The 23,763-nt window shown below is 41.0% G+C and overlaps 1 protein-coding gene across 1 annotated transcript in view; it reads right to left on the bottom strand.

Moving 5' to 3' along the window:
• Positions 1-7,118: 7,118 nt before the first annotated feature.
• Positions 7,119-23,763, bottom strand: part of trpv4 (transient receptor potential cation channel, subfamily V, member 4) — a 121,273-nt gene continuing 104,628 nt past the window's right edge. The window contains exons 11-16 of the mRNA XM_087999938.1: positions 23,035-23,200; positions 20,248-20,314; positions 19,415-19,749; positions 17,648-17,775; positions 15,861-15,985; positions 7,119-13,687 (exon numbers count right to left, since the gene is read on the bottom strand). Coding sequence (XP_087856064.1) covers positions 13,527-13,687; positions 15,861-15,985; positions 17,648-17,775; positions 19,415-19,749; positions 20,248-20,314; positions 23,035-23,200 — 982 coding nt within the window. The 3' untranslated portion in view covers positions 7,119-13,526. The remainder of the gene's footprint in view (positions 13,688-15,860; positions 15,986-17,647; positions 17,776-19,414; positions 19,750-20,247; positions 20,315-23,034; positions 23,201-23,763) is intronic.

The raw sequence follows: 23,763 nt of genomic DNA on the forward strand, positions 1-23,763 counted from the left end.
TGCTACTGAGCATTGGCAGTAGAGGAATTAAATGTTAACAGATGTGATGCCAATCAAGTGGGCTGCTTTGTCCTGGGTGGTGACAAGCCTATTCAGTGTTGAACTGTACTCTTCCAGTTAAGTGCAGAGTATTCGATCACATTCCTGACTTGTGCTTTATAGGTGGTGAACAAGCTTTGGGAAGTAAGATGAGTTACTTACTGCTGGACTCCTAGCCTCTGGCCTGCTTGTGTAGCCAGAGTATTTATATGACTAATTCAGTTCAGTTTCTGATCAGTGGTAATCCCCATGATGTTGATGAGGCAGGCAGAAATCCATGAAGATCATGTCACTGAATGTTAAGAGGCAATGCTTAGATTCTGTCATACTGTGGATGGTTATTGCCCACTACATGTGTGGCATGCATGTGACTTGCCACTTGTCAGCTCAAAACTGCGATAGGGTTAGGATTAGGGTTAGTCTGGCTTCATCAGGAGATGGATTGCTTCAGCATCTGAGGAGTTACAAAATGGTGCTGAAATTGTGCAGTCATCAGGTAATATCCCCACTTCTGATAGAGGAACGGTTGAAGGTTGTTGGGCCTAGGACACGACCCTGAGGAACTCCTGCAGAGGATGTCCTGGAGCTGAGATTATTGATCTCCAACAGCCACAACCATCTTTCTGTGTGCCAGGTATGACTACAACTAACAGACAGATACCCATTGACTCTAGCTAAGGCTTTTTAATGCCACATTGTCAAATGTTGCAGTGATATCAAGGGCAGTCACTCTTGCCTCATGTCTGGAATTAAGCTGTTTTGTCCATGCTTAAACCAAGGGTGTAATGAAGTTAGGTGTTGAGTGTTTTTGGTGGAACCAAATCCGAGCATCCGTGAGCAAATTAGTGCTTGGAAAGTGCTGCTTGATAGCACTGTTGATAACACCTATCACTTTTAGCGTTGATCAAGAGTAGACTGTTTGGATGGTTGAGTTGGATTTGTCCTGCTTTTTGAGTATAGGACATAGCTGGGCAATTTTTCACATGGTCAGGTAGATGCCAGTGTTGTAGCTGTACTGGAGCAGCTTGGCTATGTGTGCAGCAAGATATGAGGCGCAAGTCTTCAGTACAAATGCAAGAATGGTTTCTAGGCCCATAGTCTTTGTAGTCTTCATTGCCTCCAACTGTTATTTAAAATCATAGAGTGAATTGAACTGGCTGAGGACTGGCATCTGTGTTGCTGGAGTCCTCTGAAGGAGATGGAGATAGATCTAATGCTTTGAGATGTCCTGTCTCATATGCCCAAAGAATTGAGGGTTGGGATTAGCCACTTCAGTTCCATGTATACTGATGGCAGAAACTCAGGACATTGAGTCAACAAAATCAAGAGAAAGCTGATGCCAACAGATGTTAAGTAGAAACAAACTTTAGCTGCCAGCTCACTGTCAGCAACAAATACAACTTGTCTTATTTGATTTCAGAGGCAGCTTTTACATGGTAGATGAAAGTGAGGATTGCAGATGCTGGAGATCAGAGTCAAGATTAGAGTGGTGCTGTAAAAGCACAGCAGGTCAGGCAGCATCAGAGGAGCAGGAAAATCGACGTTTTGGGCAAAAGCCCTTCATCAGGAATGAGGCAAGGAGCCTCCAGGGTGGAGGGATAAATGGCAGGGGGTGAGGCTGGGGAGAACGTAGCTAAGAGATTGGAATGACCAACTAGAGGGATTATTGTTCTAGTCTGAGAACTGTAAAGTGGTTTACCTTCCTGCCGAAGTGGAGAGACAAACTGTAGATCCTAAAGCCTAATTAAACATACAGCAATGTCAAATGGGACAGAAAGGAACTATTAGCCAAGCAGGTTTCTGCTGCAACTGAACTGATTATGTCTGAGAGGCCTGTGGTGACATAACTTAGAGAATCTGAGTCCTTTTGAGGGATTCCATTGTATTTTGAAGCGGAGAATTCAGAGGCTATCATAAATTTTGGTAAACAGCATTTTGTTTATGACACCTACATGCATACTGGTAACTCACATGGGTGCACCAGCAGCACTCACAAACATTCAGTTACTCAGCCACCGATGCTCAGTAGCAGCAGTGTGTACTATCTGCAAGATGCACTGCAGAAATTCACCAAAGATCCTTAGACAGCATTTTCCAAGCCCATGACCACTCCATCTAGAAGGACAAAGGCAGCAGATACATTGGAATACAACCACCTGCAAGTTCCCTTCCAAGTCACTCATTCTCCTGACTTGGGGACATCCAGTCTGTTTTGATATAACATGATCGTTCTGTTCCCATGCAATCCCATGTTATAAGAAAATTGTGTAATAGCAGCGCCATGTAAACCAATGGGACCAGAATCACTTTTTGTCCAATACAGGTAAGCAAAGTTCACATTCTACAAATAAAGATCTAAATTCTTCAATTGTGTTATAGCCAATTCATGTTGAAGAAACAAACCTCGTGGGTCTACCTGCAGCACATGGACTGCAGGGGTTCAGGAAGGTAGCTCACCACCACCTTCTCAAGGGCAACTAAGGATGGGCAAAAAAAACTGGCCCAGCCAGCAATGCATATTGCCCACGAGTGAATTTTAAAAAGTTACTGTTACACAGAATATGTATAATATATTACACTTTAAAACATTAGCATTTAATTCTACGTCATTATTGTATCAATATAATTTGGAGAGTAATCCATACCTACAAGTTAATAATTAGCTTTTTGTGAGTTTTCTTCGGCACCCTTACTTTGCAAACTGTATAAGTTGTTTGCTCTTGAGAGCACTTTTATGGCTTGTTGTTGGATTGAAAGCTTATTGTAAGGATCAGTTAAATACTACTGCAATATTTCTGTCGCATATTCTGTTTACATTTTAATAGTAGCTAGGACATTTCCACCTCTTTGAGGAGTTGGTTCTCAGTAAGAAATGTTACCATACTGTGTTGAACAATTGTCTGCACAGCAACTATTGGGTGAAACTTCTCTTAAATCATTTTTTTTGGAAAGGAACATTAATTTTACCAAAATATGAGGTTCTTCTGTTACTCCTTAATTATGTATTAAGATTGAGGTGGCCCAGCAGTTGCCAGACATTTCTACAGCATTCCCATTTTGCAGTGGAGTCCCTTGTTTCCAATCTATATTCATTCAAGAAATCACAAAAATGTCTCTCATGGATGGTGGTGAAAATGCCACAATGTTTCTTTTCTCCCTAAGCTTTAGATCACATTATTGGTAAAGAAGGAGCTTTTCTCTGTCCCAAGCTGCAATATTCTGACTTGGCACTAACGTTTGATGTTAATGCTGGCCGTCTGATAAGGGATTAAGTTTCACTTCTGAGGTCCTTCTGGCAGCCATATACAGAGTGACTTTCAAATGAGGATAGAGTGAAGAAGCTGGAACTGTTCTCCTTGGAGTGAAGAAGACTGAGACGAGTTATAATAGAGGTTTTCAAAATCATGAGTGGACTGGACAAAATAGATAAGGTAAAGCTGTTCCACTCATCAAAGAAATGAGAATGAGAAGGCACAGATTTGAACAAAGCAACCGTGATGTGAGAAAAAAACTGTTACACACAGCAAATTGTTGGGTTATGGAAAATGCTTCAAAATATGATGCAAGTCAGTTAAATTGGAGAGGGGCATTGGATGGTGATTATTTGAATAGAAATGGAGTGTAAGGCTATGGGGGAAAGGCAGGAGATTGTCTATAGGGAATAGAACCAGCACAGAATTGATGGGCTGAATGGCTTCCTTCTGTAATGTAACAGATCTGTGATTCTGCTCAGTTTATTACACCTCAGACTCCTGGGACCCTTGCTTGGTTTACTGAGTGAATTAATTTCCTGTACTTTTACCCAGAGATATCAGCTTAGATTCAGTTTCCTAGCCCCAACTCTTTTCCTGTTATTTCAGTCTTTCACAACTTTAAACTGTTCAATCATGATGTTTGGTGGTGCTCAGCCTACTGCAAAGAAACTAAATTGTTTAGTGGTAAACAGACATAAATTGTAAATCGGTCAGCCTATTTGTGCGAGACATGCCATCATGACCATTCGTGGAGCTTGATATAAACTATTTACAGGAATGCAAATCATAAAACATATGATTAGAGTGTTGTTAATTCCGCTTAATACCGGAATCCCAATTTATAACTGCACTTTGTTCTGGGCAAGGACACAAGTCTAGCATTGCATTGGTACCTGAAGCAGAAGCCATAAAGAACCAATCACACACGGGCTGGGAAATGTGTTCTTAGCTGGTTAATAAATTAAACTGAGAATAAAGTGAAATCATTAGAACCTCCACTGACCACTTCAGATGAGGTCTCATTTCTAATATTGTTAAAGTGTCCTCCAGCTTTTATCCTGTATTTTTGGTAACTAGTTCTCGCAAAAAATTGATCTTTTATATCCGGTCGACGTTGTACTTAGTGTTGCTATTGTTATCGAAGCACACAGTTTGCAGCATGTGCTGGTTTTCAGTACTCAGCACATTTGTGTTTTACAATGAGTGGCTTTAATAAAAGTTGGTGCATCTGGGTCGCGCACTGCGAGTTAGCATCCATGCGTTAGTGCTCATTCTGTCAGCTATGCCAATAGTTCAAATGGTCAAGCTCTCCATTGAATGAGAGAGCTGTAAAGATTCGCCTCTGGAACCATAGCGTTCTTTGTTCTCGCTAGAAAATAATCTACAATCTAGTGTAATTTTACAAAACAATTCTACCTGGTTTGGGGGGAGGGGCGGGAATTAGTGGGTGGATGGTTGAAAGAGGAAGATTTTTTGAGTCCCTGAGATCATAATCATTAAATCGACAAATTTCATTCATTATAAAATACATGAGAGCAAGTATTTTATTTGAGAGGAAAGAAACCGGCTCCACTCGTTTGTTTCGAAAGGAGGAGTTGTTAAAGAGAGAGCAGTGCTGCCAACTTATTACCGTGGTGGTATAATGTGTGGGGTTGGACTTTCACCGAGCGGTCATGCTTCTGTGGAGAATATATATTGCTAGTGAGGTTTCAATGACGATCTATCTTTCTCTCGCGTATAAATGATTGTTCGATATCACAGACATAAATTGTAAACATTTTTCTACCTACTGTTAAGTTAGAATTCTAACTTGCCTTTCATTTACTTTTAAGCATTGTTTGCTCTTTATAATATTTGATTTTGCATTCCGTCCTTATTTAATATCCATTAAATTGAAGTAACATAAAGTACTTGAGGGCCCTCTGCTGGGCTGAGATATTAACGAGCAGGAAAGAATAAACCCTCTCTAATTAAAGTGCACTCTAACATTAAAGTGTTGGTACCTTACATTCTGCTAAAAGTGAATGAACTTTATATACGTTGTTGGAGTTTTTTTTATTCGTTGAACTTCTTTCTCGGTCTTTGTGGGATTTGAACCTGCGTCTCCAGAACATTAAACAAAAACCTGAAAGAACTGCAGATGCTAGAAATCAGAAACAAAAATAGAAATTGCTGGAAAAACTTAGCAGACCTGGCAGCAATCGTGGAGAGAAATCAGAGTTAATGTTTTAGGTCTAGTGATCCTTCTTCAGAACATTATCTGGACTCTGAATTACTATCCCAGTGATATTTCTACTGCCCACAGTTTCCCTAACTTCTTTCACCAAGAAGGCAGTGCCTCAGATGCATGGCAACAGCATCACCTCCAAGCCACACATCACTCTGATTGAACCAGATTGTATTCCTCCCCTGTCATTGGGTTAGAAATCCTTCCAACAGCACAGCAGGTGTTCTTGCATCTGTAGTTCTGAATAAATCATATTGGACTTGAAACATTAACGGACCCACTTGGCTTCTCCAGCAAATCCTGTTCTCAGATCTGTCATAGTTCACAAAGGCAGGTCAGTCTCACCACCTCCAGAGCAATTTAAGATGAGTAACAAATGCTGGCCTAGCTAGTGATGCCCACGTCCTACAAGCAAATAATGAAACATTCTACTATATTCTACAGCAGTAGACGACACTCAAAAGAGAGACTTTAAATAATCCCCAATGTCTATCTAGGGCTATTGGCATTTTCCATGCCAGAGTAATCTATGATTCAGATTTGCCCTGAAACTTGCAAATACCTGCAGTTTTTCTTCCTCCCTCAAGTAAATCTTTATCCTTGGGAAGGTATTCCTGGCCCTCCTGCATCCACTCCTTGTTGCACTGACACTGACTCTGATTCCAGTTCTGATCAGCAGCTAAAGTGAACTCTACAGAATAATTAATTTGCAGAATGAGGCCTTTTAGCCCATCATGCCTGCACTGGCTCTATTATTTAGTAGGGCTCTATTACCTAGTGCCAATCTCCTACCTTTCCTCCATATACCTGCGCACCATTACTATCCAAAAAAATCCAATGCCCACTTGAACGCTTCAATTAAACCTACCTCCACCATATTTCCACTCAGAGTATTCCATACCCAAATACTTGCAGAGTGTAAAAGATCTTCCTCACATCGTTTGCACATCTCTTTAAATCAATACCCTTTTGCTCGTTCCTTTTACAATGAGAACCAGCTTCACTCCATCTATTTTATCCAATCCACTCATGATTGAAACCCTCTATCAAATTTTCTCTCAGCTTTCCTTACTCCAAGGAGAACAGTTCCCAATTTCTTCAATCTGTCCTCATTTGCAAGTCACTCAGTATACAGTTGTCAGTAGGTTTTTAGAAAATGTATTTTATAACCAGAAACAGCTTCACTCTATCTACTCTATCCAGCTAGCACATAATTTTGAAGAGGAGTCTGAACTTCGTATTAAGGGAAGCCCAGATGTGGAGACCTCAAAGTTGCTCCTCAGCAACACTGAGAAAGCCCTGCAGCCTGCAAGAAGTGAAAAGTCTCAGGCTCTGTCTGTGTCTAAGATTCCAACCAAGATTGTTGGGCAAGGAACATTTAGATTAAAAACAGTGTGAAAATGAGAAACTGTTCATGTTTCACATCCATTATGATTTCTTCAAATTTCCAGCGTCTGTAGTATTTTGCTTTTGTTGGAAGGAGCTATTTTAGTCATTTCATCCTGTTCACCAAATATTTAATCATATTTCATGCATGATTTGTTTCTATTGTAATGCACAGAAGCAAGGGTTAAATAATTAAAAGATATTTTATTAGAACTCCCATTAAACTGCAGGGTAGAAAAAATGTGTTCAGTTTCACAGAGTGAGCAGCAATTCCCTGAATTTACAAAGAGGGTTTTGGATGTCAGCAACGTTACAAAAATGGACACTGGTCATTTGGCACATCTCATTGTAAATCTGGAAACACATGTCCAACGTTGACTTAAAGGGAGATTTCAGTTTTTTGACCAATTTCACCTTTAAAGGAAAATCTGTTTTCCTGCCTTCTCTTAATTATATTTTAGTTGAACAGAACATCAAGAAAAGTGAGCCGGGAAAAAGATGCAGCTAAACTAAACCATACAGATGACATCTACTTTCAGGTACTAATTTCCATCTTTTCACCTCGATACTTTTAAACAAAACTTCTCCACATAAATCAGCAAGTGTTCCTTGAAAAAGACCCTGTTGATCTATTTATTTTATACCGATCAAACTAATATGGCCACTTATTTTGCAGTTAGTCTTGAAGATTTATCATAAACAGAAAAGAAGTTTTCAGTGAACGAGCTATGAATTTACCTGCCAACTTTTAAATATAATTAGATGTAGAATAGGCTGGTCCTACAAACATATTGCACAATTTAAAATACTAAACGTCAACTGACAGGTTGGTTTCAATACAACACAAGTAGATAAATAGTGACTATGCTGTGCTTACCCCCAGCCACTCAAATGCCACTGACCCACCTTTCCAATATTCATCTGCTGGTCACAGCAATTGCTCATGTGAACCTAGAGAATGTCAGCAGTTCACCAACTGAACTCAGCCAGGGCTGAGTCTGAACATACGTGGCACTAGCATCCAACCACAAATATTTTACAGTGAGGGTAATTTAATAAGAATCAAGGTCACCACGTATCACTAACGCCCCCATTTCCCTCCAATTCCATTGTCGGGTCCTTCCCCACCACCACTGAAATTACTTATAGCAGCTCAGCTGACTTAGCAAAGGCATGGAATTAAAGAAGGGGGTTCTGGATTAGTGGTGCTGGAAGAGCACAGCAGTTCAGGCAGCATCCGAGAAGCAGTAAAATCGACGTTTCGGGCAAAAGCCCTTCATCAGGAATAAAGAAGGGGGGTTGTCTGTCTAGCTTTGTAAGCACTGGGTAATAATAAATGGGCAATCACAAGGAGCTAAAATGTGTTTTTTTAAACAGTACAGACAAATACTGTAGATACAATATAGTGCCTTTTGCGCAGTAAAGTTGGTCAAAAGCTGCGATTTCCCATCAAATATAGCACTTTTGGTTGTAATCAATAAGACAAGCACTTTTGTAGATATATATATATAGATAAATCTTACATTTTGCCTCATTCACCTACATCGCAGTGCAATGTATCTTGAAATATTTTATATTATTGGCTTGCATATCTACATAACACAATGTTAACACTTAAAATCAATTGATAGATAAAATAATAAAGTATACAAAAAATATAAACTGATCAACAAGCAGGGAATGTTGGATGAAAGTATTTTACATTTTTTAATCTGGAATTGACTAGGAAGATTTCTTTCATTATTATTGTTGTAATTTTTAATAATAAGTTCCTCTCTCTAATGAGAGAACAACCCTTTGGTCCAGTAGAACCAAGGCAAATTTTAAGTTTAAAACCACCACATACTTTTTGGCTGTGGAATGAAACCATTCAGAAAGTGACCACTTTCAACATCAGTGTTCTCCAAGTGAGTCACTTGGTCCAATTTCCTGTTTGCTATATAAAATATTTAATAATTCTTTTTTAAAGTAGAAGTTGTGGAGAACTCAGCTTCACCAATGGTTGGAAATGGATAAGTCCATATTCTGATCACCCTCCATGTGAAGACTTCCTTTTTAGCATCTCCTTTAACTATTTTCTGCAATTATCTAAATTTCTGTTTCTGGTTACCATTTCATTGACAAGTGGAAACAATCACTAATAGCTTTTAGACCTTATGAATTATGGTTACGTAACTAGATCAGCCTTTCAAAAGCCACAAATGCTCACTTGGGACAGTAATCTTTACACTCTGGTAATATTTTAGTGAACCTCTGTTTCACCTTTCCTAATATGGAGCCCCTTAAGAATCCTAGATGTTTCAATAAGATCAACTCTCATTCCTCTAAACTCCAGGGAGTAGAGACACAACCTGTTCAGACTTTGCTCATAAGATAATCCCTCCATACGAAGGATTATCCCAGTGATCCTTCTCTGAACTGCCTCCAATTAAATAATATCTTTCCTTAATAAGGGGACCAATTGTACCAATACAGTATCAACTACTAATGATGGATTGTTTTATGATGTGTTTTAACAATGTGGTATGGCAAGGTATGTCCAGCATGGGTTCATTGGGTGATTTCCAATCACTCACAGATCTAAACTGCTGCTTCAGGATAAATGTATCAAGTAATTTTCTACAACTATTATTCATCCTTCTTTCGCACCATGCATAACACTAGTTTGTTTTATTGATGTGAGTAGGGGTTTGAGAGTGCAGGTCTTCTGCAAGCAGTTGGCTGACAGTGTTGTGCAACATAGGAAGGCTAAAAATGAACATTCCTTTCCTGAACAAGGGCTCAATTTTTAATGAATATTCTTTCTTCATTCCTGTGTCATGGGCCAGGCCAGCATTTATTCCTATCCCTATTAGTTACCTATTTGTTAACCATCCCTATTAGCCCTGAGGGCAGTTAAGTATCAACCACGTTGCTGTGGGTCTGGGGTCACACCTAGGCCAAACCAGGTAAGGACATTAATGAACCAGATGGGTTTTTCCTGACAATGTCTTCATTAGATTCCTAATTCCAGATATTTATGGAATTCAAATTTCACAATCTACCACAGCAGAATATGAACTTGTGTCCCCAGGACATTTGCTGACTTTCTGGATTAATAGTCTAGTAATATACCACTTATCCAACACTTGACACACCTCATTAAATAGTAATGTAAATATCAAATAAGTGATGATCACTGCCCCTTTATTTCCTTGTCTTGCCCAATGTAGTTTCAGCTATAATCTATTGGAACAGGAATCTAATGCAGTAGATATTGGTCTTGAGGTATTCAGGGGAAAGAATAAAACAGTCTACTCACCCCTGGCCTGGTGCCAAAGTCAGTGGCAAGCTGATAGATCTGAAAGAAGCCCACTGCCAGCTGGCACCATTTACTGGGAAGGAGTTCCAGCCCTCGAAAGCTCATGGACAGTAGCTCCTGCAGTGCCTGCTCCCAGTGGTGGTCATTGGTTCTGTAGGTAGACCCAGAAAGGACGAAGTATGGGTCCCAAAGTCTGAGGTGCTGGGTTGTGAAAGAGTTGGAAAGCTTGAGGAGGGAATCAGGGGTTGGGTCTGCCGGCGTAGACAGGTGGGATGGTAGACAGAGGTTCAATCTTCCGGGGAGGATGTGCTCTTTTTGTGCAAAAGGCACTCCCTGAACAGTGTTCCCCTTTACCTCTGATGTTTCATAAATAAAACACCTGGCCAGGCCTACCCATCTGCTTGTGCCAATGGGGAGGCTGAGCTGCTGATTCCAACATGTGCACACTCTGTGTTAAGGAATGAGCTCAGAGGTTGATTAGGCACTTGGCCAATGTTACACAACCACCATAAATACCTGTCCCACTGTCTTCAGAACTTTTTTTTTTCTTTATTCATTCAAGGGCTGTGGACATTGCTAGCTAGGTAGCATTTATTGCCCAAAAGGCGGTTAAGAGTCAACCACATTGCTGTGGGTCTGGAATCACATGTAGACCAAATTAGTAAGGATGGCCATTTCCTTCTCTAAAAGACGTTAGTGAACCAGCTGGGTTTTTCTGACAATTGATTCTTGATCATCATTTGACCCCTAATTCCAGAATTTGTTTTTGTTGAATTCAAATTCTGCAGTGGTGGAATTTGAACCCAGGTCCCCAGAACATCATCTGGATCTCTGGGTTAACAATTCAACGCTAATACCACTAGACCATTACCTCCCACAAGGAAAAAGGAACAATCAGATGGGTTATTGTCTGTTCCTGTCTCCTCTATTCACTTCCTGATCTCAGATGTGCTTCACACAGAGAATGCGTGGAGGAGGAGATTGGGAGATTTGGAACTGTGATTAGGCTGTGTATTATGGTGATTGTACCAGCGATGGGATTGTCACTCACCAAAACACGTCGTCTGGTGACAGCTAGGGAATAAGTAATACCACACACTCCTCACAGATTCTGTTCAACTCTGCACTATGAATCTGCCAGAAAGCCAGCATGAGTAACCTGGCCAAATATGATCCCAAATACTCCAGGCATCCACAGTCATGTTGGATTATCACAGAGACAGGAGACAAGAGGAGGACATGTTGATGGAATGAAATGATAAAGGATAGAAAGCCCATAGCAATAAACCCTGGCGTGGACCTGGTGCGTTGAATGGCCTGTTTCTGCACTGTAAGTGGTATATAATTCAAATATCACTTGCCTAATATTATAGACTAAATTCCTATCAATGAACTAAAAAAACTATACATACTTGCAAATTTGTGTTACCCTTGTTTCATAATGTCAACATCGAAAAGCACTTTTAACATCACATTTAAGGTCCACCTTAAAGACTGCAGCCTTCCCTTAGAAGCAGCACTCAGTTTGAGATAGTCTAGTTTACAGTGACTGTGATTAGAGGCTAGTTTTATCTTGAGGTACACAAGAGGGAATGAGCAGGCTGTAAACACAGGCACGGGAGAAGTTAACACGTTTTCTGACTTCACAAAAAAGTGTTAAAAATCTATTCAGGCAGCCTCTGTGGTTCCTTTAAGGCTAACTCAGTTAATGTCCCAGACAGTGTTATAATCCACTATGTCTACCACTCACCCCCTCACAACTGGGTGATGATAAGATCTTGATTTCCATATTACAGGTGGTCTCCTATTGAACCAGGCAAGGAATCCAACCACCTCTTTTGCAATCCTAATTTGAGAGCATGGTGCCTTTAGTGCTATTGCAAATAGAGTGATGAGTTACAAGCCAATTTAATGCCCAGTGTAACCCCATTTATGCCCAGAGCATTTAAATTTGGGCAGAGGTGGCAATTTAGGTGATAAATTAGTGGAATTATTTATCTAATAAAGAACCTGCTCTAAGTCCATGGGTTATGAAAGTCAGACAGATTCATGGGCAAATGTTCTGCTCGACCAGCTAAAGCTGAATAGCACCCTCAGAATGAGGTAGTCCAATACCTACTTTTTTTAAAAAATGAATAATCAAGGTCAACACGGATTCTCCTCAACAGAGGCAGAATATATGTGTATTTGATAGTGCAACAAATCTACAATTGCAAAGCTACAGATCATATCAGCAAGCCATAAGAGCCAAGCATGGTGTTATTTAGCTGTCATTATCCCTTTTATATTATGTACAAATTTATACATGGGGGATGATATTCTCCTGTGTAGCATGTCACAATATCTTATTACTTTCCTGAGGATTTTTTCTATCTGAGTTGTCTTTGTTGAGAATGGATTCGGGGTAGAACCAATCAATCACGTGTTGGTTGGTTTTGGGTCAGTTACACTGCCAGACAAGTAGCAATTTGTGCTTCTGCTGATCCCACTCTGCCTAGTAACAGAGGCTGATTGGAGGGTTTAGAAAAGCTCACTTCAATTTAGCTGTTTACAAAAAGTGATCACATGAGAGCAGTGTCTTCAGTATCTCCCAGTGGAAATGGAAATTGTAGGCACTCCTGAGTGAGAGAGTTGGTGCACACCCAACTCAGTTACAAGTAACTGGATAATAGCATAGTAAATGCAAACATTAATAAAGTCCTCTTCCTCTCTCAACCTTACTTTTATGAATATCCAGTCCAATGGCTGGAGGAGAAATGATGGAGCACAAATAATTCTTCTGCATGGATATCCAGTCCTGTACTGAGCATTATAAAAACATACACCAATGTGTTTATCCCATAATGCAGAGACCATACAGTGAAATGTCTACTGAGAGCAGAATCTGCCTCATGCTTCTATGAAATCAGAAACACTTGCAGAAATTCAACCCCATAGATCTAACACCTGTGGCATTATATTATTTGATGAAAAACAACGATGGAGATGGAGTGAGGAGACGGTGAATAAACTTGGTGCAGCCAGTCCCTGCTCCCAGGAAGACATTACTGCAGAACAGCAGAGTGGAAAATGACTTCACAACAGCTGAGTGAGGGAAGTAAATATTTCCAAGATAGTCTGTTCTTAATTGGCACAAACAGTCTAGTGTTGAGCATCTTGAACTGGAATATACTGTGTACAGATCCCTACAAGGGACAGTGTGTGTCATGTGGCACTAACTTTCAATCATAAACATTCCCTTGTAGTAACCTCAACCTGATTTTGAATTGGTTCTGGCTTTGTCAGTTCAATTCCAGCATCTATCAAATAACATAAATAATTAAATGTGTGTTTCATCTTTCTTCCGGTGGCTATGTTGCTGCCAATTTCCATCTCCATATTTCCTTTCCAATGCAAGGTGCTCCATTCTCACCACATAATCATCAGGACGAGAACTTTTATTCAACTCCACAACACGTGGAACCACAGTTGACCAGCGGTCTGCATAAATAGAGATATAGGTGTTGGTTAATTGACAAAGTCAGCCAACCCGTAGATTGTTCCCTGACAGACTATCACCATACACACTACAAAAAGATAATGCTTCACAAATGCTGACCTTTGGAATTAGTTATGTCTAAAAAACAAAAGCAACAGAAGCCCAAATTTTCCCAGTTTTAATTCATCATTAAAAAGTATCTCAGATTCCAGGAGGTTATTTTTCATCTGATGTACATCAGAAATGTGTCAATAAACAACTTACAGCCTGGAAGAGTCAATGAAAGGTACCAGATTTGGGACTTCCCCTTCAGATCGAGAAGTATTAGTCTGAATTTATGGCGCATGTATGGTGCCCTGATCCAGGCCAACTTTTCCAGAGTCAGGGGCTGGACAACACCAGGTGGAAGCTGACAGGCTCCTAAGTGGCCAACAAACATCGGAACTTCTTCAAAAAAAATGTGTACAATGGAGTGTCCTTGTTAAGAGCTTGAGATGTTAAAGGAATTATATAAATGCAAATAATTCTTGTTGTACACAAGCTTTTGACCTCTTTAAGATTTACATGATCCAGGTGGGCTATGCTTCATGCTGGACTGCTTGACCTTGAACAGAAAATCCAGGCCTTTGTTACCATGCTCAATTAATTTATGAACAGAACATTACTTAATAGTAAGTTTGAGGTTTTCACAAGTTTTCTATAAACTAGTTTTCCTTTATTCTTTTGTCTGTCCCCAGGACATTATACCTTTGGCTTGAGTTGATTGATTGGATTGGAAGTTAGAATGTAATGAAACCTGTACGAAAATAAACACTCCTTACAAAACTGACACATTCACAGACCCAAACGACTTGTGTAGTGCATACACAAGAGCCATTCTGAAACCATGGACATCCACAATTAATGAACTGGGACAGTTTTCAATACACCAAACCTTTTTACAAGTTAACTACGGGAGGCAGCTTGCTGCAACGTTGCTGTACCTGGAGATTTCACTGATTCAGGATCACTTCCCAAGCAACCTGCTTCCTTCATGCCCCTAAATTCTCATGAAGTTTATGGTGATTGCAAGGCAATCTACCCAGCATGGGGAGAAAGTGAGGTATGCAGATGCTGGAGATCAGAGCTGAAAATGTGTTGCTGGAAAAGTGCAGCAGGTCAGGCAGCATCCAGGGAACAGGAGAATCGACGTTTCGGGCATAAGCCCTTCTTCAGGAATGAGGAAAGTTTGTCCAGCAGGCTAAGATAAAAGGTAGGGAGGAGGGACTTGGGGGAGGGGCGTCGGAAATGCGATAGGTGGAAAGATGTCAAGGTGAGGGTGATAGGTCAGACTGGGGTGGGGGCGGAGAGGTCAGGAAGAAGATTGCAGGTTAGGAAGGCGGTTCTGAGTTCGATGGATTTGACTGAGACAAGGTGGGGGGAGAGGAAATGAGGAAATTGGTGAAATCCGAGTACATCCCTTGTGGTTGGAGGGTTCCTAGGCGGAAGTTGAGGCGCTCTTCCTCCAACCGTCGTGTTGTTGTGGTCTGGCGATGGAGGAGTCCAAAGACCTGCATATCCTTGGTGGAGTGGGAGGGGGAGTTGAAGTGTTGAGCCACAGGGTGGTTGGGTTGGTTGGTCCGGGTGTCCCAGAGGTGTTCTCTGAAATGCTCCGCAAGTAGGCGGCCTGTCTCCCCAATATAGAGGAGGCCACATCGGGTGCAGAGGATGCAATAGATGATGTGTGTGGAGGTGCAGGTGAATCTGTGGCGGATATGGAAGTTTCCTTTGGGGCCTTGGAGGGAGGTGTGGGCGCAAGTCTTGCACCTCCTGCGGTTGCAGGGGAAGGTGCCGGGAGTGGAGGTTGGGTTGGTGGGGGGTGTGGATCTGACGAGGGAGTCACGGAGGGAGTGGTCTTTACAGAATGCTGATAAGGGAGGGGAGGGAAATATATCCTTGGTTCAATCTACCCAGCATGCACATGGGTAGAGAAACCAGCCTATCTCCAGGAATGAATGCTTGTACTGCTCTGTCCTGGGGACTATGGATGCTGGAAAAATAACTGCCAATTCTACCAAGGCTTTTCCATATCTAGGACAGCTGTTACCAGCACCTACATTGCCTTTAATTTACAGGTTTCACTGATTTTGATATATCAATGGCTTTTTTGTAAAAACAAGTGTAATTGTAGCTCACCTCGCCGTAGCCGCCCAATGGTGTGAGTAAAACCAGCATCATATTGGTAGGTGTCACTCCTACCCGGATCTTCATTAATAATTCCAACATTTTGGTTCCAATGAGACCAGTTGACCTCATCCACTCTGGAATATACACAGAAGCAGCAATGTCACTGTTACTGTTGAGTGTAGGCAGTATTGCGAAATAGGAGAAAGAAATATGATCATATAAAATTATCATAGCAACAAAATTATCTCCTAATGTGAAGCCAGTTTGTGTACAAACCTTGACCAGTTGGCCAGTGGCTAATCCTTCAGGCTGCCCAATGCCACAATGTGCAGAAACCCAAGGGACAGGATTTAACCTTTTGGGTTGGAATCTCACATTGGGGTCAAATGGGGGTTGAAACCTCAAACTTTGTGGAAAGCAGTCAAGCCACAGTGGTTTTGGCTAATGGGAGATAATTAATTAGTGATCACAGAATGGGTTTGCCATCAAATTGACAACAGGCAGGATCCCTCCAAAATGAAATGAGCTGCAGATTCCCACTCCAGGTCAGGAGCTCTCTCTGTATATTTTGCAAATTAAAAACAACCAAAAGTTGCCCTTGTGGCTACCTCCAGGGAGCAGAAGTAGTTGAAGCTGCAGGCTGACTGTAATTTTCCATCGATCTCTCTCAATTGGCTATTAAATAGCTTTAATTGGCTACCCACCACTTGGGGTCAGATTGCCCTTTGGCCACCAATCCTGGCAGTGGTCAAATGGTAAACAATGCCTTTGGCTGGAAGCCTGAAATACCACATTCACCTACCTCAATGCTCACTCTCCATGCAACACCTGCCCACTCACCACTAACCTCCAACAGCAGCTAAAATAGTCTCTGTGCAAAAAGAACCAAAGAATTGTGTCTGTGGTACACATGGCGTGCAGAAGAAGATGTCATTTTATACATAATGATGGTAGGGTGGAATATTGCACTATATGAACGTTGTGTAAGATTGCACAGTTCCCAGTCTGATTCCACATTCCCATCTCCCCCCCCCCCCACCCCCTGATAACTGACATTCTATCAATAAGTCTGCCTACTCCTATCTCAAATATTTTTTAAGGAATCTTTTTCAGGAAGTACTCCAAAGACTGATGATCCTCTGATGATATCCATTGTATTATTACTCTACAAGAGGTTTATAAAGAAGCATTACTAAAAATCAATTTAAAGTTCCATCCCATCTCTCAATTCTAGGCCATTTTTTTAGCTCCCTTTGGATCAATATACAAATGAAATCAGTGAGCTCGACACTGATGAGGTTTACAACAGCTGTCAATTAGGGTTCTTGAGGTGTAGTGGTAGTGTCCCTAATTCTGGGTTAGGAAGCCTGGGTTCAATTCCCACCTGTTGCAGAGGTATGTAGTAACATGTCTGAACAGGTCCATTAAAATATCCACAATGGAAGTCAGGGAAATAGAAGGTTTAATATTCAAGGTGGAAACTGTTTAGATGAAGGATCTCAACTCAAAGCTTCATCTCGCGATTCAGTTGTTTCTGATATTTATTTTGCTGACACTCCGCCCTGTTTGGATAGCATGACTCGTTTTTGGGATGCTGAGCTGGTTTGTCAGTGGATGGTTGGAAGGGTCTTTCACAATTCCCTTAGGTTTCAAATTTATGGCCTTTTTTTCAGGTGACTGGAACCAGGCCATGCAATAAATCAGCCACGGTACCTCTTTACCAGTCACTGCGACTGTCCTGTGCGTACACAACTATTAAATATAAGTTAAAAATAAATGAGTCATCTCTTTCTTACCGAAAGCACCATCTCCTGTCAGGAGTACCATCAGAATTGATTCCCACAGTAACCATCTCACCAGAACGAAACGCTTTCCTTAGAAACACTGGAAATGATCTCTCGATATCCAGGATTGTTGTAGCCCACTGAAATAATATCCAATATTTATTGTCAATATTAATGATCACTTTTACACAATCTGCATCAAGTGTACCCAATCTCTCACAGCAGGAGACTGGACCCATGTAATTAGAAATGTTGAGTGGCCAACTAGATCTCACAGTGCTCAAACTCCTGCACTACTTCCTCTTCCATTCACATTGCATTCATGAGGAGAAAGTGAGGACTACAGACGCTGGAGATCAGAGTTGACAGTGTAGTGCTGGAAAAGCACAGCAGGTCAGGCAGCATCCGAGGAACAGGAGAGTCCACATTTCAGGCATAAGCCCTTCATCAGTAATAAACTCCCTGATGAAGGGCTTATGCCCAAAACATCGATTCTCCTGCTTCTTGGATGCCGCCTGACCTGCAGTGCTTTTCCAGCACCATGCTCTCAACACTTTCTCATGACTCTGTCTCCTTCTTTCTCTTGCTCCCCCTCTCTTGTATCTGGACCATTCATATTTTGTTTTCTCACTGTCTCTTCACTGAAGGAAAACTTTGCAGACTGACAGGGAGAAAGTTAGCATTTGTCACACGCAAACACAGAAGTTAAAAGCAGGAATAGGCCATTTGACCCCTCAGAGCTAATCTGCGATCATGGCTGATCTGATTATTCCACATTCCCACCTCCCCTCTCCCCCAACAATCTGTTGCTATAAAAAGTCTGTCTACTCTTATCTCAAATATTTTAAGGAATCTTTTTCAGGAAGCGCTCCAAAGACAGATGATCCTACAATAGAAAAAAGTGTTTTCCTTATCTCTGTCACAAATGGTGACTCCCTTATCTTGAAACAGCAATCTCTAATTCTAGATTCTCCCACAACAGGAGCTGTCCTCTCACAACCCTTGTGATCCATTTCGGGCCAGGAACATTGCCTGATTGTTTAATTCAACCCCAAGGGCAAGATCAGTTGTACCATGCTGTCTGGAGCTTAGATAGGAAGTAGCTAGAAACAGAGATCACAGATTTCAAAAAGATGGTTGTTTTTGACAAACCACAAAGCTTTTAAAGGATGTTATAAGCCTGACAGAAATGTATATGGACCTTTCAGTATTCAAGGGATCTAGTATATGGGACCACTAGCATAAGACTGAATGCACACAATTTAGAACAGATTGGGAGAAAATCCTTCACACAGACTTGGGTGTCTAGAATTCACGAGGTAAAAACGATGACTGCAGATGCTGGAAACCCCAGATTCTGGATTAGTGGTGCTGGAAGAGCACAGCAGTTCAGGCAGCATCCAAGGAGCTTCGAAATTAACGTTTCGGGCAAAAGCCCTTCATATTTTGCCCGAAACGTTGATTTCGAAGCTCCTTGGATGCTGCCTGAACTGCTGTGCTCTTCCAGCACCACTAATCCAGATGTCTAGAATTCACACCACCCTCTGTGGTGAAGGTGGGAACTATATCAAATTTCAAGATCAAATTAGGAAATTGAATCGGAGAGAGAACAGGTGAATGGCAATGGATACAGGGTGGGTGGGTAAAACCAATTGGACCTATTTACTTGCATGGAGAGTAAATGCCGACAGAGAGTGTTGAAACTTCCATTTATGACTGTGAAATATTCAAAGAAAAAGATATAACTTTGCTTACAATCTCTACACTGGTCAATCTTACCTGCAGTCTCCAGATTTGCTTGCTCTTCTTAGAGACCTGACCCACAGTTTCACCCATCAAAGCAATTAACATGTTCAGCAGGAGCACAAAGGTTAGGATAATGTAGGACACCAGAAGGATGACAAACACTATGGGGTACTTGGCATTGTTGATAACATCAAGGTCACCCATGCCAATGGTGAGTCGGAAAAGCTCCAGCAGGAACTTGCTGAATGACAAGTTGTCTCTACAGATGGGATATGTCGAACTCGTACAGTTGGGTGAGTCAGATGTTATGTCACAAGTTTGAAGTGTAATATCGTCACTGGGACAAGTCATCAACAGTGAGACCAGGGCTGGAATGGAAGTGACAGACATCACTATTAACATTTGTAACAGATACATTTAAAAGCAGAGAAGTAAAAAACTTATGTGGTTCCATAAATTTATTTTAGAACAGATTTCCATATTGTAGGGAATCTAATCATTTAATAACATGTTTTCTGAAGAAAGATTTGTTTTCTTTCTTTACAATTCCTGTTCCATTATGCATCTTAAAACAAAAAGGCTGGATAGGTATCCTGCTTCTGTCAGTGTATCTAGATTCTGGTGTGGAAGTTAATCCCAGGACAACCATCCCAAAAGCAATCCAATCTGAACTCCTCCATAACCATCACTCAGAAGGAGCTTAACATGTGAGGATTCATGAGCATAAAAGCCATGTGCTACCACACCCCTCAACCTTACATGTTTCATCATTTTATAGCCCTTTTCCACTCTTTATAACAAGCCCCCAAAAGTTACACCTTTGCCAGTATTCACCTCAAGATGATCGCATTTAAAACATTACAAACCTGATGTGAAGCCAATCATGAACAACACGTAAACCAGAAGGAACCGGAAAAGGTCTTTAACCAGGATCTAAAGGAAAGGACACTTTTGTCAGGTAATTTAAATGTTCAACGGGATCAAAAGAATGAAGTTATAAAGGAAAGCAGCTCCTGTGTGATATTCTGTAAATGTGACTGCAGTTTCTGGAGCATACTACAGGGGTCAGCATAGCTACAAAGTCCGATAAGACTAAAACAAGTGGTTTGCTCAAACAAGCATGTTTCAAAGCCAAGATTGAGACTTTGAAAAACTTTGATAGTTTCTTCTGAAAGTGACTTTGATGTGCTCAGGTTTCGTGGAGACAAGCTGATTCTGTGCCAGAAAAACCAAGAATATACGCAAATCAATCTCTTTATCCATCCCTTCTACAGACTCGTAATTTCCTACCAGCTCTTCCTTCACAAAGCCAAAGGGTTAATGTACCAGTGGATGATTGCTGTGTTGAAGTACACCAGACACTGGCCCTCATCATCACGCACAGAAGGTCAAATTTGACTTCATGTCTAATGTACCAGCTATTATTGCCAACAGTGTCCAGTCACATTCCTGGAGGACAATCTCGTTCCTCATAACTGGCCTGCTCACATTCCTGTTTAAAATTCCACTTCTTTGTCCCAATCATTTTTTCTCTTCAATTGATAAAACAATGTCTGGTGATTAATCTTTAGTTCCCATGAACTCCTGGATAATCCTGGAGGTTTGGCAACACAGCTGGTGACACTGAAAGATAACACATTAAATGGCATTGTAAATGAGGCCACTCCCCATAATGTGTCTGGATCTCCTGGGCACCACTCCAGTTCCTCAATGTTCATTAACAATAGGCATTAAAAGAGACTATGAATCCAAACTTTTAACCGTGAGTGGGCTCTGGTCACAATGGTCCCAGCCCAAAATGATATCCAGAATTCACTCAGGCTCAGTGCCCAGGAAATCATCATACAGAATCCTGAAGCCACTAAACGTTTATCAGCTCCTTGTTATGAACCAGACCCCCACAAAACATTTCAAGGAAGTAGCCCAGACCCTAACTTTGCTAGTTGTTTTAAGTAGGTGTATAGTGGATATTCTAGGAGAGATGTAGCTGGTCAAATCACTTGTCTAGTTTTAAACAAAACAGAATTTATTTGCAAGATTACCGAAGGAAACAAACAAGATAACCGAATACAGAACAACTTAACCTATCCCAAAACCCAACAGACTATACCAATTTAATGATGCTTTTCCAAATACTTGCAACAATTCCCATAAACACCCCTAGGCACAAAAGGTAAAATCAAACACAGGGTCTTACAGGAGAGAGAGGTGGCAGCAGGGAACACCTTCTTCCATGTAGCTGTTTGTTAGATCAGCAGCCATAAAAACTGCCTGACTGCTTTCAGTGAATAGCCAGACTGCTAAAACCAAATCAAACCAGAGAAAAGTTGAGCTGGGAGAACTGGCTATTCTGCTTTCATTATACAAGTGTTTTCTGAGACAGTATCTGTTTGCTATAATCAAATTGGTCTTAAAACCCTTCAAACTTAGAGTTTCTGGAGTCTGTGTCTTTTACTAGCTCTGAAAAAAAAAGCCAAGGACAACATCACCTTGTTAAAGGAGCAGCATCATTACACCCTGAATATGAAGTGTCTATTCTGCTTAGTTTTACCAGAGGCTGTGACAGTTCATGCTGAATGTGTGCTTAAATGGTCATTTTATAATTTTCATAAATTGCTTCTTAATTACCTTCATGGTAATCTCAGCCACTACAGGATTTGAACCTTTGCTGTTGGCATGACTGTATCACAAATCAATCCTCCAGAATAACATGCAAGTCAATGGTCATACCAGATAAAAGTGTTTAAAGGCGTTTTCATGTCTTGTAGTTGGATCTTAGCTGCCCTCTGAAATAGCCAAACAAGCCACTCAATTCAAAGCAATTAGGGATAGGCAACAATATTTTCTGAAAGATCATTGCCTTTGAGAGGTGAGAATGGATATTGATTTCAGGTAAAAGAAATCTACAGTATGGGGAATACTTAAGGAGTATAGGAACTGGACATGACTATTCAGCCTCTTAAGCCTGTTCTGCTTTTTAATTAGATCATATCAGTTTCATGTCTTAACTCCAGTTACTGTTAGGTGGTCTTGTGGCAGTGGTTTCCTGGGTTTTGGACCTGAATCTCCACGTTCAAGTCCCACACTAGAATTTATTATGTAGTCTAACAGGCTGATATTAAACAAAGGAATCTTTCCAATATCTCCCCACGAGGAAGAAAGGTGTATGAGGAAATGCTAAAACAAATGCTTTTTCCTCCTATCCATTTATACTCTTTGCCTAACAAAAGAACTATCGATCTCAGTGTTGATAGTGTTCAAACTGACTCTCAGCAGCAACAGCAGTCCTGATGCAAGGACAGGGTTCCAAATCTCCACTCTCCTTCCTGAAGTCATCCCTGAACTAGCTGACTCAAATTTTAATCTTGTCATCCATGTTCTGAACTCACTCCAAGGAAATTGGGCTTGTTCTCATTGAACAACAAAAGGAGGCTGCAAAATAATGCCATGGAACTTCTCAAGGCTTTTGACAAGATAAAAAAGTAATAACTAGAAGGCTACGTGTAAGCGAGGGAATTAGTTCTTTCGCAAAGTATGTTCAAGATCAAATTGGATGTCTTTGTACAGCGCCATACAGGATTAGCTTGTCAACTCTCCTGGTCTTTTCTGTGAAAACGTGCACATTCCAAAGTTTATTCGATCATTACACATACCTTCTGTATCATAATGCTGTAGGTCCCTGTTAGCTTCAGGCCTCTGGTGAAGTACAGTGTGTTTATCCAGCCTAAGACCAGAGCAAACACCATTACAGCAAGATAGGACTCCTCACCAGCCAAGTACAGTCCCGCCGACACCAACACCAGGATGGAATAAATAAAACTGCAACACAGGAGCACCACAGGGACTTGGTCAACAGAAGGATAAGCAGACAGATTGATTATTAGCCCACACTCTCCGAAGCACTGCCTCTTTGATGTGTGAACTGAGAGCAGGGGTCTCAGCAACACTCCCATTTCTAGATAGTAATACAATGTTTCTCTCAATATGTATTCCAACACTGCAGGAAGGTGCTTCAGCAAACACGTGACCCCTCAACCCATCCGAGACCTTACCTTTCAACCTGGGCTCCAGTTCTAACATGTTGTCACATCTTGTTTGAATTTTGTAAGTTAATATTATGACGATTGTTGTTTAGAATTTGTAGCCCTATTTAGGAGTGAAGAATGAGAGATGACCTTTTGAAATGTAAGATTCTCAGGGGACTTGACAGGGTAGATGTGGAAAAGTTGTTTCCCCTTGTGGGAGAGACTAGACCAGAAGACAATCTCAGAATAAGAGTTTGCACATTTAAGACAGCGATGAGGAGAAATGTTTTCTCAGAAGGTTGTGAATCTGTGGGTTGTCAAAGCTGTGTTGTTAAGTATATTGAAGGCTCAGACAGA

Source organism: Chiloscyllium plagiosum, unplaced genomic scaffold (assembly GCF_037043375.1).
Source record: "Chiloscyllium plagiosum isolate Xiang-an unplaced genomic scaffold, Cpla_swu_hap1 HiC_scaffold_24, whole genome shotgun sequence".
NCBI lineage: Eukaryota > Metazoa > Chordata > Chondrichthyes > Orectolobiformes > Hemiscylliidae > Chiloscyllium > Chiloscyllium plagiosum.